General features: G+C 37.1%; 2 protein-coding genes across 2 annotated transcripts in view; both read left to right on the top strand.

Annotated features, from left to right (window-relative positions):
* LOC306878865 (bone morphogenetic protein receptor type-2-like) overlaps positions 1-5299 on the top strand; it is a 28448-nt gene extending 23149 nt beyond the window's left edge. Inside the window, exons 12-13 of the mRNA XM_079431440.1 lie at positions 536-1752; positions 3270-5299. Coding sequence (XP_079287566.1) covers positions 536-1752; positions 3270-3541 — 1489 coding nt within the window. The 3' untranslated portion in view covers positions 3542-5299. The remainder of the gene's footprint in view (positions 1-535; positions 1753-3269) is intronic.
* A 756-nt stretch (positions 5300-6055) lies between these two features.
* The window catches only part of LOC306879473 (dedicator of cytokinesis protein 9-like), a 113447-nt gene continuing 106167 nt past the window's right edge, over positions 6056-13335 (top strand). The window contains exon 1 of the mRNA XM_079432447.1: positions 6056-6482. Within this exon, the coding sequence (XP_079288573.1) occupies positions 6366-6482 (117 nt within the window). The 5' untranslated portion in view covers positions 6056-6365. The remainder of the gene's footprint in view (positions 6483-13335) is intronic.

Below are 13335 nucleotides of genomic sequence, written 5' to 3'. Positions count from 1 at the left end.
TCACTGACCATTAACTGTATAACCACAGGTAATAAATAAAAAGTAATTACCGTACAACCATAGGTTATTAATTACCAGTAACCTATAATCACTGACCATTAACTGTACAGCTACAGGTAATCAATAATCAATAACCAATAATCACTGACCACTTACTATATAACCAGACAATGTTTAAGTAGCCAATAATCACTGACCACTCACTGTACAACCACAGGTAATGAATAACAAATAATTAGTGTGCAATCACAAATAATCAATAACCAGTAATCAGTGATCACATACAAACCACACATACAGCAGGTAATCAATAATTGCTGACCATTCACTGTACAACAGCAGGTAATCAATAACCGATCATCACTAACCACTCACTAAGCTAAAAGTGCTACCGCCAGACCCGGAGATCAGCTGAATGGATTCAAAAACGGTAAAACTCAACTGTTTAACTCTAGGGGAGTTGTAAAATGAGCCTATTTTCAAAAAAAGTGGAGTGTTCCTTTAAGTAATTCTTATTTCAACTTACATTTTCTAGGAACTTCTCTACTGGAAGGCAGATGCCTAAGGTGGGTTCTTTCCTTGAGCACTCCTCCACAAACACTGAAGACCACGAGGGCGCTGATAAACCCCTCCACAATGACACCTCAATGGACCCACCCTCGGTGGGGGGGTCTAACCCTGCAGAGAAGAACAGGAACTGCATCAACTACGAGTGGCAGCAGGCCCAATCACGGCAGTCTGGGACAGAAAGCTCCTCACCTACTCCTGTCTCAGAGTCCTGCAATGCCACACAGCCTCCACCAGTAGGCAACAGTGTCCCTCCCTGTGCTCAGTTGACCCAGGAAGACCTGGAGATACCAAAACTGGACCCAAGTGAAGTCCAGAGGAACTTGAGAGAGAGCTCCAATGAGAGCCTGATGGAGTATTCGCAGAAACAGTTCTGCTCTCCGGAAACATCGACTTCGCGTGGCCCGCTCTACCCCCTCATGAAGATGGCTTCTGAGGTTTCAGGGTCACAGGGTTCTGGTCGGCTTACTGACACCCCTATAACCATCCTTCCTAAGCAGCAGAACGTTCCTAAGAGGCCGAGTAGGCTAAGTCTCCATGCTAATCCTTCTGGGAAAACACCCGCCTTGTCATCTTCCACTCTGCGGATGAAATTTGGAAAACTCGGAAAGTCGAATCTGAAGAAAGTAGAGATGGGTGTGGCTAAAGCCAGTGTGGTCAGAGTGGCACATGAGGCCAGGCCAATTACCGTTGCCAACAACGATGCTGCGGCAGCAGTGAGTAAATATGCGAACGGAGCAGCACCTGAGTCAGCAGGAAGTGCAGCCAATGCCGCTGATGTCCGTTGGAAGGGCGCCATGAGTTCAGAGGACTTGACCTTTGGCCTCTTGAACACTAGCCCTGATGAGCAGGAGCCTCTTCTGAGAAGAGAGGTGCATCCTGACAATGTGAACAACAACAACAGCAATAACAACAATGGCGAGGGAGATGGCGAGGGAGACACTGAGGGTGGAGGAGAGGGAGGTCAGAACAGTGAGAATGTTGGTCCAACAGGAGATGCTCCATCAGCTTCTACCGTGGAGCCTGTTGCGCTGCCCAGCCCGTGTCCTGCCCCAACCGTGGCTCCTCCACAGGCCCAAACCCAAGCTCAGACACAAGGAGAGGCGCTGCTCAGACAGAACCGTGTGCGCAGACCTGAGAGACCCAACTCGCTGGATCTGTCCATCACCACACTGCCATTACTAGGTGAGTATCAATGCTTAAACTCAACTTATTTTAACTAAATTTGCCCTTTTGAATGCAAAATATGTACTTTTTTGCCGAACCAAAGAGTTTATTTTCAAAGGGTATGTGGAATAACTGGAGCTTTTCATATATGGTTATTTTTAGCTCTTAATTCTACTTGATATTAGTATTTTTTTTATCATATTATCTTGTATTGTCATAATTATAAACAAGCTGGTCTGAAGAGCATTTTACCTTTTTAAACCATTGCACCACTAGCTTTTTCTCACTTTGTTATTCTTCTAGTTGTTTACATACAGCAGGGAATGAATTAGAAGTCTCACACATTCACAGAAAATAGCTTTACTTTCATGTTGCAAACTAAGATAATAGAATGTATGCGACACAAAATTAATAGAGTTGAAGAATTTTTACATTTTTGGGCCTTTAAGACACTGCTTATGTATTTAATCTATTTTATGGAGCTATTTCTTCTGTTAATATTTACAAAGTTTTCCAAACTTTCTTTTTGTCTATTTAAGAGCCCTGACCATATCTGTAACAGTGCATAATAATTATTTAATATTTAATTATTGGTAATTAACATATGATAACATGATCTAAAGTTACATTAAATAGTAGTTTTATATTTAGTGGTATTTTATGTGTAGTTGAATGGGATAGCTGGATGGCTGACTTATGTTACTGTCAGTGTCAGCCAGGGTTCATCCATTTACAGTGACCCCCTCAAAATTTAAATAATAGAGAGAAATATTGCCAAGTTACTCTATCAGCAATACTATTTATCCACTGTTTCACTTTTTTTCCATTATTTCGTTTCGTCACTTTTGGGTGATTTTTGCAGACCAGTGATCTGCCGCTGCACTAATGCTATTAGCTAATGTACTCTATTTTAACAGATCCTTTTTTTCTTTTAAATTTGTTCGAGTTCATGTATCATGAATATAATGAGTTACTTTATATATTAACATTTGATTAAAATGACTGGTTAAAATCTGAGTGGCTGGTAAAAGTGGCCAAAGTTAATTTCCCACCCTTTTCATATTTTCATTTTCATTTTTAACACTATCATTTTTTATGTTTTCAGCAATATATTCACAAATATTCACTCTTACATGCCTTTTTTCCTGAAACATGAGCATAATGGGTTACGGTTTATTTTAAGGAGTCCTTGTTACAGTGTAATTGTACATTTAAGTACTGAGTAATATTAATTAACTACATGTACTTACTATATGTTTAGGGTTAGGATTAGGGTTTGGCTTAGGGTTACTTGCATGTAATTATGCATAATTTATTGTTGTTATTATAATAGTAAGTACATGTAACGTGTAACAAGAACACATTAAAATAAAGTGTTAAAACATAATAAATTGCTCTGTCAATTGTTTGAAAAAATATTCAGTTTTGGAACAATTTACACATAAACCCATTGTTCTCCTGTTTCATGAACGAGGCCCATTGTTTTACATTTGAAAATTACATACTCATGTTGTAATCTCTTGGTTCATCCACAGGAGGCAAGTCTGCCGGTGACGTGACAGAGGGATCAGGAGATAAAATCAAGAAGCGTGTAAAGACACCTTATGCTCTGAAGAAGTGGCGTCCTGCCAGCTGGGTTATCACCACAGATACACTGGATGCTGAAGTCAACAACAACAGTCGCCATGGAGGGTCTGGTCAGAACCAGAATCAGGCCGGTACCAGCAGACCAAAATCAGCCTCTGCCGTTTATCTAGGTAGTCGGGGAGGATCTCGCTTCTCAGATCCCAATGACTATGACTTTTGAACATAGACCTCACTTTCCTCTTGAAAAAAATTTAAAATCGAACTCTACAGCTCTAAAAAGTCTAAAGTTTGTGGAGACAAGTATTGACTGGACCACATAAATGTCTTAAATTTAACCCCAGTTGTAAGCACAGTAAGAGTCTTTGTGGATTTACATTGAAAAGAGCTATGCATCCATCTTTTAGTTTAATGTTTGTATGTTTTTTTTTTAAGTAAGACACTTTTTGGTTGCACTTTTTTTGCTTGAAGTTATAAATCATAATTATTTTGACCATTTGAAATAGTCCCTAATATTAAACCAGTGTAAATGTGTACTTAATTAATCACATTCCCAAGGTCATGGAAAATATGAAAATGTCAGGGAATTTTGATTTCTAGACCTGGAAAAAAAAAAAACATAAAGTAATGGAAATGCTCATCTCTAAAATGTTTTGTTGCTCTTTGTGAATGTAACCTCTATAATTATTATTTTTTTAAATACTTAAAAAGAAAATCATGAAAATTCATCAGTCAGACTCAGAATATGTGGAAGCCCTATTATAAGGTCACTCATTAACACTCATTTTAATAATTTAATTTGTAAGGTTACAAAGCTTTCATTTTTTCCCATGCAGACCTGCTGAATATGTTTACATTCTCTAATATTTTCCCATGCATGGTTTCCTGCAGCTATGAGATTTATGAGACAATATTACTGAAGTTCTGTGACTGTGTTCACAGCATCTGATATTGTAAGTGCTGTTGTGTGTGCAAAATAACAGCAGGCTTCCCTTTCTGAGGTCTGAAAGAAGCCAACAGACTACAAAAAAAGCAATTCAACACATTTCACTGTGGTGGCACTATGTATCTCAGCATCAGACACTCAAGACAATATTTAGAAATGGTGTGACTGTGCAGAGACCAAGGCAACATCTGATATGATCAGACTCAGAAATCACACTTCTCTCTTTCTGGACAAGCTTTACTCAGAGACGCAAGACAAAGCTGCACTCGGTCAACTGACTGTTCTGGATCTTGTTAAACTGTCTAATGGTGCTTTGGACCTACTTGTTATTTACTCATTTTTCTATGTGTGAGTGTGTCTTAGCACACAAGATCAGTTCTCTGTGTGTTTATTCCTGTGTCTTTGTGTCTTGTCTCTAGTTGTGTGAAAGGTTTTTGTGCTGCATCTTTGTAACTATTCCTATGGGGATGTGCATCTTCGAACGCACTTACCTGTTACAATCATTTGATGACCAAGAAGTCAACAAAGGGCAAAGGTTTAATCAGATAGAAACCTGAGAATAGTCTTTTTTCAAAGCACAGCACACACGAGCAGAATTTTTTTTGCTATGCACAAAGACATGAAGGAAGCAACTCTGGTCTGAAATCAAACCTTCTTGTGTTACTAAACTGCTCTGGCATGTCAGTGATAATGAATCGGACACTGTTATTATAATCATATGAACAGAGTCCCATATTATTACACCTGAACTGACTGTTGCATGTCTTAAATGCATCTTAAAGAGCACAAGATCATTTCAGCTGCGCCCCTAGTGTGTTTATGCACACGTATGTGTGTGTTTGTGCATGTATGCGTGGATGAGTGTTTGTATGTTTTTATTCTCCTGTTAACACAATCGTTGTAATCATAGTGTCGTGATCAATCATTTTATTACCCCTTGCTGAGACATTTTGAAAATTGTGATTTGTATAAGGTGTAGACTGTAAAAGTATATTATTATTTGCAGATTTAAATTAAATTATGCTTTGCATTTGCATAGTCTCTGTTTATTTACAGTGTGATGAAAAAATCTCTACACTGTCATCAAGCCTTTGGAATTGCAATATGAGTGTATCACCACTAGTCGGCGCACTAAAACATGTTATTCTAACCTTGACCCTTTAGAATTGGTGCATGCATTTTTATTAAATCATTTATTGATTTGTTACCATCACTAAAGTAAAATTTAAATGAAAATGCGACATATTGTGAAGATTTATATCTGGAATAACTGGTGCACCTTTTATGAAGCCTGTATAAAGGTATTTATAATTAAATCTCTCATAATACACGTTGTACTGAATTGTATGTTTTCATAAATAATTGAATCCGGAGATTATGGATATATCTTTACTATAATGACTGTACAGTTAAGACTATAATGCAAGGTCATATTTGATTATAGTTTTTTAACGCATTATAAGGTAAATAAGTAATAATAACGTATAAAAAATTATCATATGGTTAATTAACAATACTTAATATTTTATAATACATGGCTTTATTGAACGTGTTGCCCAGTATTTCCCAGCTGTTCTGCTGTTTAACAAAACTCAGCCCATTTCGGGATGTTTTAAATTGCGTAATATGTTTTATTGCGTTTCAACAGAATAAACAATAACACACACACACACACACACACACACATCAGTTCAATATGACATTTGCTTTTACATGGAAGTAATTTAGCTCCTTGGCTCCGCTGAGTTTCTGATGGGAGGCGTTGCTGCTCGCGCGGGAGCTTCGGCACTCACTGACACGCACAGCGGTGCGACGCGGCGGGACTCCTGGGAACCGTCGCTCACTAAAGTGTAACAGCGCAACGGGAACGCGTTACCTCTCAGCTTTCATCCGACGCTGCGAAAACAAACAGAAGTGTGTAGTTTGGAAGAGGACAGATGACCCACTCCATGGTGTTGTTTACTGTAGGGACTGGGAATGCGTCGCTGCGTCTTGGTGCGAAGGACAGGTCCCAACTGAGGACTTTCTCGCAGCACTGCGTACATTTTTGTCTATAGACATGTAATCATAGAATTCATCTTTTAAACGCAAGCAAGGTGCGATGGCCTCTTCGGCTCAGCCCGAGACACGAAAGTTCACACGCGGTCTGAGTAAGCCGGGCACCGCCGCTGAGTTACGCCAGAGCGTCTCCGAGGTGGTGCGCACTTCTGTACTGGTGGTGAGTGAAGTTCAACCTTAAAGTCTGCGTTTGATTCAAGTCACACTTTTATTGTATTAGTGCCTTTCTATTACAACCTCATGTGATGACCTAAATATGAAATATAGGGCTATTAGCGTGCTCAGATGGGAGTTAAACAGAAAAAAACAGGGCAAACGAGTTTTAAAGCGCATAAATTGGGCACCTGTCAAATATCCATCATAGCCAATTTGCCACCATCATCATCTTCAGCCATACCTCTTTGAAAATAATAGTTTTGCATCAGTGTCTTGTAATTTAATTGTGATTGTATTGGACTGGACTGGGGAAAAATTGAATTTATTTAAAAAAAATCCCTTTGGAAGGATTCTGCTGTGTTCTAAGCTGAAATGATTATAGCAGCCTTACTTAACATTTGACATGTCACCTGCATTACTTCATCTCAGAACAGGAGAAGGAGACTCGGGAGTGCTGTCTTTTTATCCATTACCTGTTATGCAAAAAAGGAAAGTTCCATCTGGAAATAATTGACCCAGGAGCTGTCTGATTTCACCATAATTCAGATGTTGCCTTACTAAAGTAACACTTGAATACACATGAAAGCAGCAAACTGAAGTTTGCCATCCTCATTTTGTGCAAGACAGTCATTTGTGCCAGGAACACCATTTAAAGGTCAAGGAATTTCATACGGAATAGTTCACCCAAAAATTCTAAAAGTTGTTTTATTTAGCTACTTACCCACATATCATTCCAAACCCATTTAGCTTTCTTTTCTGTGGAGCACAATGTTGAAGCTGTTCTTCCATACAATTAAAGCTGAATGGAAAAGCTTAAAGAAAGGATAAATATACACATATTCACTACTGTTCAAAATTTGTTGGATAGTAAGTTTGTTTTTTAGCAAGGATGCATCAATTTTAACGAAAAGTCATTTTTGACTATGTAAAGACTTACATTTACAGTAAATACTATTCTTTTGGACATTATATTCAAAGAATCCTGAGAAATATTTATCATGGCTTCTACAAAAATTGAGCAGCACAACTGTTTTCAACTGTGATAATATTAAGAAATGTCTCTTAAGCACCAAATCAGCTTATTAGAATTATTTCTGAAGGATCATGTGATGCTGAAGACTTGAGTAATGACTGCTTCAAATTTAGCTTTGCTATTACAGAAATAAATTATGCTTTAAAGTGTATTAACAGAATATTTTTTTGTAATATTGTAATAATAAGCACAATATTAATGTTTTATTGGAGTTCAAATTAATGCAGCTTTAATGAGCATAAGAGACAGCTTTCAAATAAATAAATACTAAAAATTGACTAAATCTTACCAACCCAAAAACATTTGAATGGTATATGACTAAACACCACAAAACTGCCATTAAAGTACTTCATAGACCTACATTGAGGCCTTAATGGATTAAATCTACACAAGCTTTTGCTTATATTTTTGTGTGCAGATCCTGATGTTTGGTACTTTGCTGTTCATCTCATTGAAATGTTTTGAGCAAACCATGACTGAATTGAAAATCACTGAAATGTTGTATCTGTGATTTAAATCTAATTTGCGGTTGCATGTGTTCAAATCCGTAAAAAACAGCCCAAGGTAAAAAGTTGTTTGACTTCAGAAGAACTGGAATATAGCTCATGAATTGTATCGACTGCTTTTATAATACTTTTACTTTTTGTGCTTTTATGGTAGTTATTGTCTATTTTAGACCTTGACAGCCCAGTCCCTATTGAGTTTCGCTGTATAGAAGAGAGCAGGCTGGAATCTTCAGGATATCTTTGCTTGTGTTCCACAGTAAAAGTCATTCAGGTTTGGAATAGCATGAGTATGAGTAAACTATGAAGTTTTAGTGGTTGTTCTTGGCCTCTTAATTCACTTTCATACCCTAAAGTGTTTTGTGTTTACAATCACTGATAAGAATTTAGAGGTTACATGCTCTATATGTCACCATTAGGACTATTAGCAAGGCATAAAACCCTTGGGTTACATCAGAGCAACTCTTCCTTCATTTGGTGAACTCCAAGTACATTAAAATGCTGTTATGTCTACTTCCGCAGTAAATAAACTCTCTGTGTAGCCATGTCCTGCTACTGGAAGGCACAGTGGCAGTTCCCTAGATTTGTGGGTCAACCCACAAGGTTTTGAATCAGACCAGTGTTTTTCTGTCCAGCTAGTGTTACTATGGTTACTTATGGTTCAGCGATTAGACTTTGGATTTAGCCTTTTGACATCAATTAAGTTTGGCTTTGTGACTTAGTGCTGTACATTTTAATGACATCTTTGATTATCATCCATGAAAGACGGAAAATAAACAGATGGTTTATAAACTGTATGACACACACACACACACAGTTTCTCAGTAAAGTAAGCAGGAATGCTGGGGTCCGCTAATGGAACTTTGGGTCAATGGCTCCTAATTTGTTTTCACATATTTTAGCTCTCAATCAGAGGAACGTACTTTATGCCATATTTTTTCTTTCTGGTGTCTCTATGTTCCTTTTTCCCTGCTTTCTTTTTCAAGATCATTATACCCTTCTGATCATTATTCCTAATATGTCACTCAAACAACTTTAGAGGGGATTCATCCAAATCAGGCTGATCAGGCAAATCAGGCTGTAAAATTAAATCCAAAAGGATTTGTCTCCTCTGATGTTCACAGGTCACTTGATCAAACAGATCTTCACAGAAGGGGCCTGGAAGGGTCTTAATTTGAACCCTCAAAGAGCACATTTTCATACAGGCACAAATGCTAAGCTATAATAATTTTCATGTATCAATCGCACAATGCTCATTTTGTTTGTCTTAATCTAAGTTATTCAAAAGTACTTTAAAAAATATACTGTATGTTGCAACACACAATACACTTCTTCTGTGTTTTTTATTTCTGAATACCAATTCATTTTTCAGAGGGTGTGAAGTAAAAAATGTCAGGGTGATACAGCCGTCCTGATATAATAATGAAGAAAAAAGATCATTAAAAAAATTAATTATTGAGTTTGGGGTATGAATTTTATTTTATTTGTTTATTTTTTTAAGAGATCTCCTATGCTCACCAGGGCTGCAATTAACTGACTAAAATACAGTACAAATAGTAATATTGTAAAATATTATAAAAATTTTAAATAACCGTTTTCATTTTTAACATATTTTCAAATGTTTTGTTCTTTTGATACTCCAGTCTTCAGGGTCACATGATCCTTCAGAAATCATTCTGTTTTTTATTATCAGTGTTGAAAACAGTTGTGCTTAAAGTTTTTTTGTGAAAACTGTGATACATGTTTTTTTTCTGGATTCTTTGATTTATAAGAAAGTTTAAAAGAACAGCATTTATATGATATTGACATTTAATAATGTAAATGTCTTCACTGTCAGTCTTGATCAATTTATTGCATCCCTGCTAAATAAAAGTATCAATTTCTTTTTAAAAATCATACTGAGCCCAAACTTTTGAATGCTATTGTGTAGTTCGGCTTAATCATTTATTGTTATTTCTTTGGGGGAAAAAAATATAAAACTGCTTTACTGCTTATTAATATTTAAAAAACTAATGTGACTAATTGCTTATTTTTCTGTGTACATTTAAACTTGATCAACACTGTGGTTGATGATAGATTGTGTGACTGATTGCTCCTTATTTTCTTTGTTTCCTGTGCCTGTCGTGAGAGCAGCTAAATGAGGATAGGTGGCCAGGGGCATGAATGTGCATTTGGATCAATATGAGTGTTACATTTCTTTTAATGGCCTACGTCCTCCCCCAATACACGCTTCAGTAAACTAGTGCAGTTCATTCACAGTGGCAATCACACAGCACACACGTGTCTGTTTCTTTCACGACGTTTGTGCATGTGTATGCATCTGTGTCCTGTAACACATATCAAAGGCCCTGCCCGTGGTGTCTGTTACCCTCCCAGATGGACTGCTACTGGCCCTGCTTGTGGACAGCATACGTTAGATTGAACTCTCACTATTACAGATTAAGTTATTGAATAATCACCAATAGGGGAGGAAATTGTAATGTAATTGTCACCAAAGGCACTGTATCATTTTTTGTATTTTATTTAGAAACTGTACTGTAGTCCATGTAATACAAAGTGAAAAGCGTTAAAGAAGTTTGAAATACTTTTCGCTTGCTGCTTTATTAATTCTAAATGTGTGTAAAATGTAGTTGCCTGGCCTCATTAGTGCATTGGTGGTTGTGTGATTGTGTGTGTAAGGAGCAGGTGAAGCCTGCTGACTGCATATCCACTACCATTTATTATGGATGAGAGCAGCTTGGGTGTCTGTTCTATTTTTAAACGCTCTTTGTCTGTGGGCTTGTTAAAGGACACTGAGAATCCAGCGATCACGTGATCTACACATTGCCGGGATGGTATGAAAGTCACATAAGCTGAGCGATGAGAGGTTTGATGACATCTTTAGTCACTGACTGTCCTGGAATGCAATAAGTTTATGAAGAAACACTTTTTTTGTTTTGTGATGTAACATTTGAATCAGACTGCTTAGGTTTAAATGAATAGTTTGGTCGCGCTTTATTTTAAGGTCCAATTCTCGCTATTAACAAACCATTAACTACGACGTTCACCTCAATAAACTCCTAATTGGCTGCTGCTTTTTAATAATTAGTAAATTAGTAAGTTTAGGTATTGCGTAGGATTAGGCATGTAGAATATGGTCATGCAGAATATGTGCTTTAAAAGTACCAATAAACAGCCAATCTGTTGATAAAAAGGCATGCTAATAGTTAACAGTGAGAATTGGTCCCTATACTAAAACTGTTACCAATAGTTCACACAAAAATGTATATTTTCATCATTTTCATCATTTACTTACCATCATGTCATTCCGAATTCATATTCCCTTTCTTACATGAAACACAAAAGGAGACTTTTTATGGACTGTTGACAAAGAACACAATAACAGTAAATGAAGATGAATGCTGTCAAGCTTCAATAATTGCAAAGAAGCAACATTTCATAGTTTTCCAAAGCCAATAAGTCACTTTGAGGGAGGAACACACCAAAATGTAATACAATTCATTAAGTTAAATGAAAATCAGCCATTATTTTCTAATTTGATTTGACACCAGTGATGCTGAACACTGTTGTTGAGTATCTTATAACCATTCGCAATCCAAATTGTAAGTTTCAGTAAATTAAAATTTGGTGTGACATATGGGTTAAAAACTGGGTTGTTCTCTTGTTTTAACCAATTAAATACTTAAATTAGTTTTTACACTCTAATAAAGCAAATGGGATGTTTTGACCCAGCGGTTGGGTTACTACCCAGAAGGTTGGGCTAAACATTTAACCCAACCTCTGGGTCAAAACAACCCAATTGCTGGGTTTGTCCATATTTCACCCAGCACTGGGTTGTATTTAACCCAGCATTTTTTAGAGTGTAGGTTTACCTAAATTGTAAAAGGGAGCAAATTATTACAATGTGGCCACGATTGCACTAAAATGAGAGAACAAATTAAAAAAATATGTCCATGAATTAAAAAGTTGTGGGAACGTATTTTTAATTGGTGGCATGTCATGGGCAGGGCTTTGTAAGTTCTGTTCCGTAAACAAAACTATTATCTGGGTTTCAAGTTCATCATTTTTATGGTACTTTAGTCATTTTTTTTTTAGCTTGACAGCCCAGTTTCCATTTGCTTTCATTTTATAGAAAAAGTAGCTGCTGGAAAGTTCCGCAAAAGATTATTTTGGTGAATAAACGATGGCAGAATTTTCATTTCTAAGTGAAGTATTCCTTTAATTTCATACCATTTTTGTTTTGTTTACAAAACAGTTTTGCTTGTTAAATCCATTAGGAAGCAAAGCAATCACTCTAATAGAAAAATGTCGCTATCCCCTTGCAGACAACGCTTTATTATTTTCCTATTTTGAGGTGAATGGAAAGATGGAAGAGACACTTAGCTTCATTATTATAATCACTTCCTGTTTTCTGATGTAAGTAGGACAGTTGTTTTTATGGTTTAATCATGGAATTTGGAAATGTTTATTCAGAATATATTTTTTACATCTCTGCTGCAAGACATTTTAGATACACAATGCAGACCGCCAGCGGGGTTTTCGACGCCCCTGATGGTTCTGCTGAGGTGCACGGCTCTCTTAACTTAATTTACAGCGGAAACAGGCTACAGCAAATGTCAGAGAGCGGCTCGTCAGAGAGAACATCGCCTCCCTCTCATTTCATCCTGCCACTGCTGTAAACAGCAGGTCAAGCTTATTCTGTGTAATTGGTCCACAGTTATATTGATGGTGTTTAGCTTGACTGAATTCGTTTGCTTGTGTTAAAATGACTGGGTACACTGTGCCCCTAAAAGGCAAAAGGATGCAGTTTTGTATAGACTAATAATGCTGTTTCCTGAACTTGCATTAAATCATAAATGCTATTGTTTTAAAGGCTGACAAACTCATATCACTTCCTCTGTAAAGCCGCATAGTTATTGTCATAGAGCTCAAGGCTTGTTTCCATGGCAATGAATGTACCCATAATTTTACAGCTGCAACCAATTACATCATTAACAACTGAAGAAGAAAGCTCTGGAAAATGTCTCTTCCAGACACTTCATCTAATGATTTTCCCTTCTTCGTGTGAAGTTGTGATGTCCCAGTGTATATTACTGTGCTTTGGTGAAATGATGGAGATCTTTCTTTTTTAGTGAGGCTCACAGATCCATACTCACCACACCACTGGAAAATCTATCAAGGCTGTTTTTTATTGTGGAAATTTGTCTGACGTCCATGCTGAAAGTGAGGGAATGGAACTACTACTGAAAGATTGAATTCTCCATTTTTAGGAACTTCTCTCACTGTTTTTCTCTCCCTCTCACACACATATGTATTCTCAC

This window comes from Barbus barbus (assembly GCF_936440315.1).
Source record: "Barbus barbus genome assembly, chromosome: 13".
NCBI classification, from domain to species: Eukaryota; Metazoa; Chordata; class Actinopteri; order Cypriniformes; family Cyprinidae; genus Barbus; species Barbus barbus.
The sequence above is the reverse complement of the archived record's forward strand: the minus strand, read 5'-3'. Positions and strand labels throughout refer to the sequence as shown.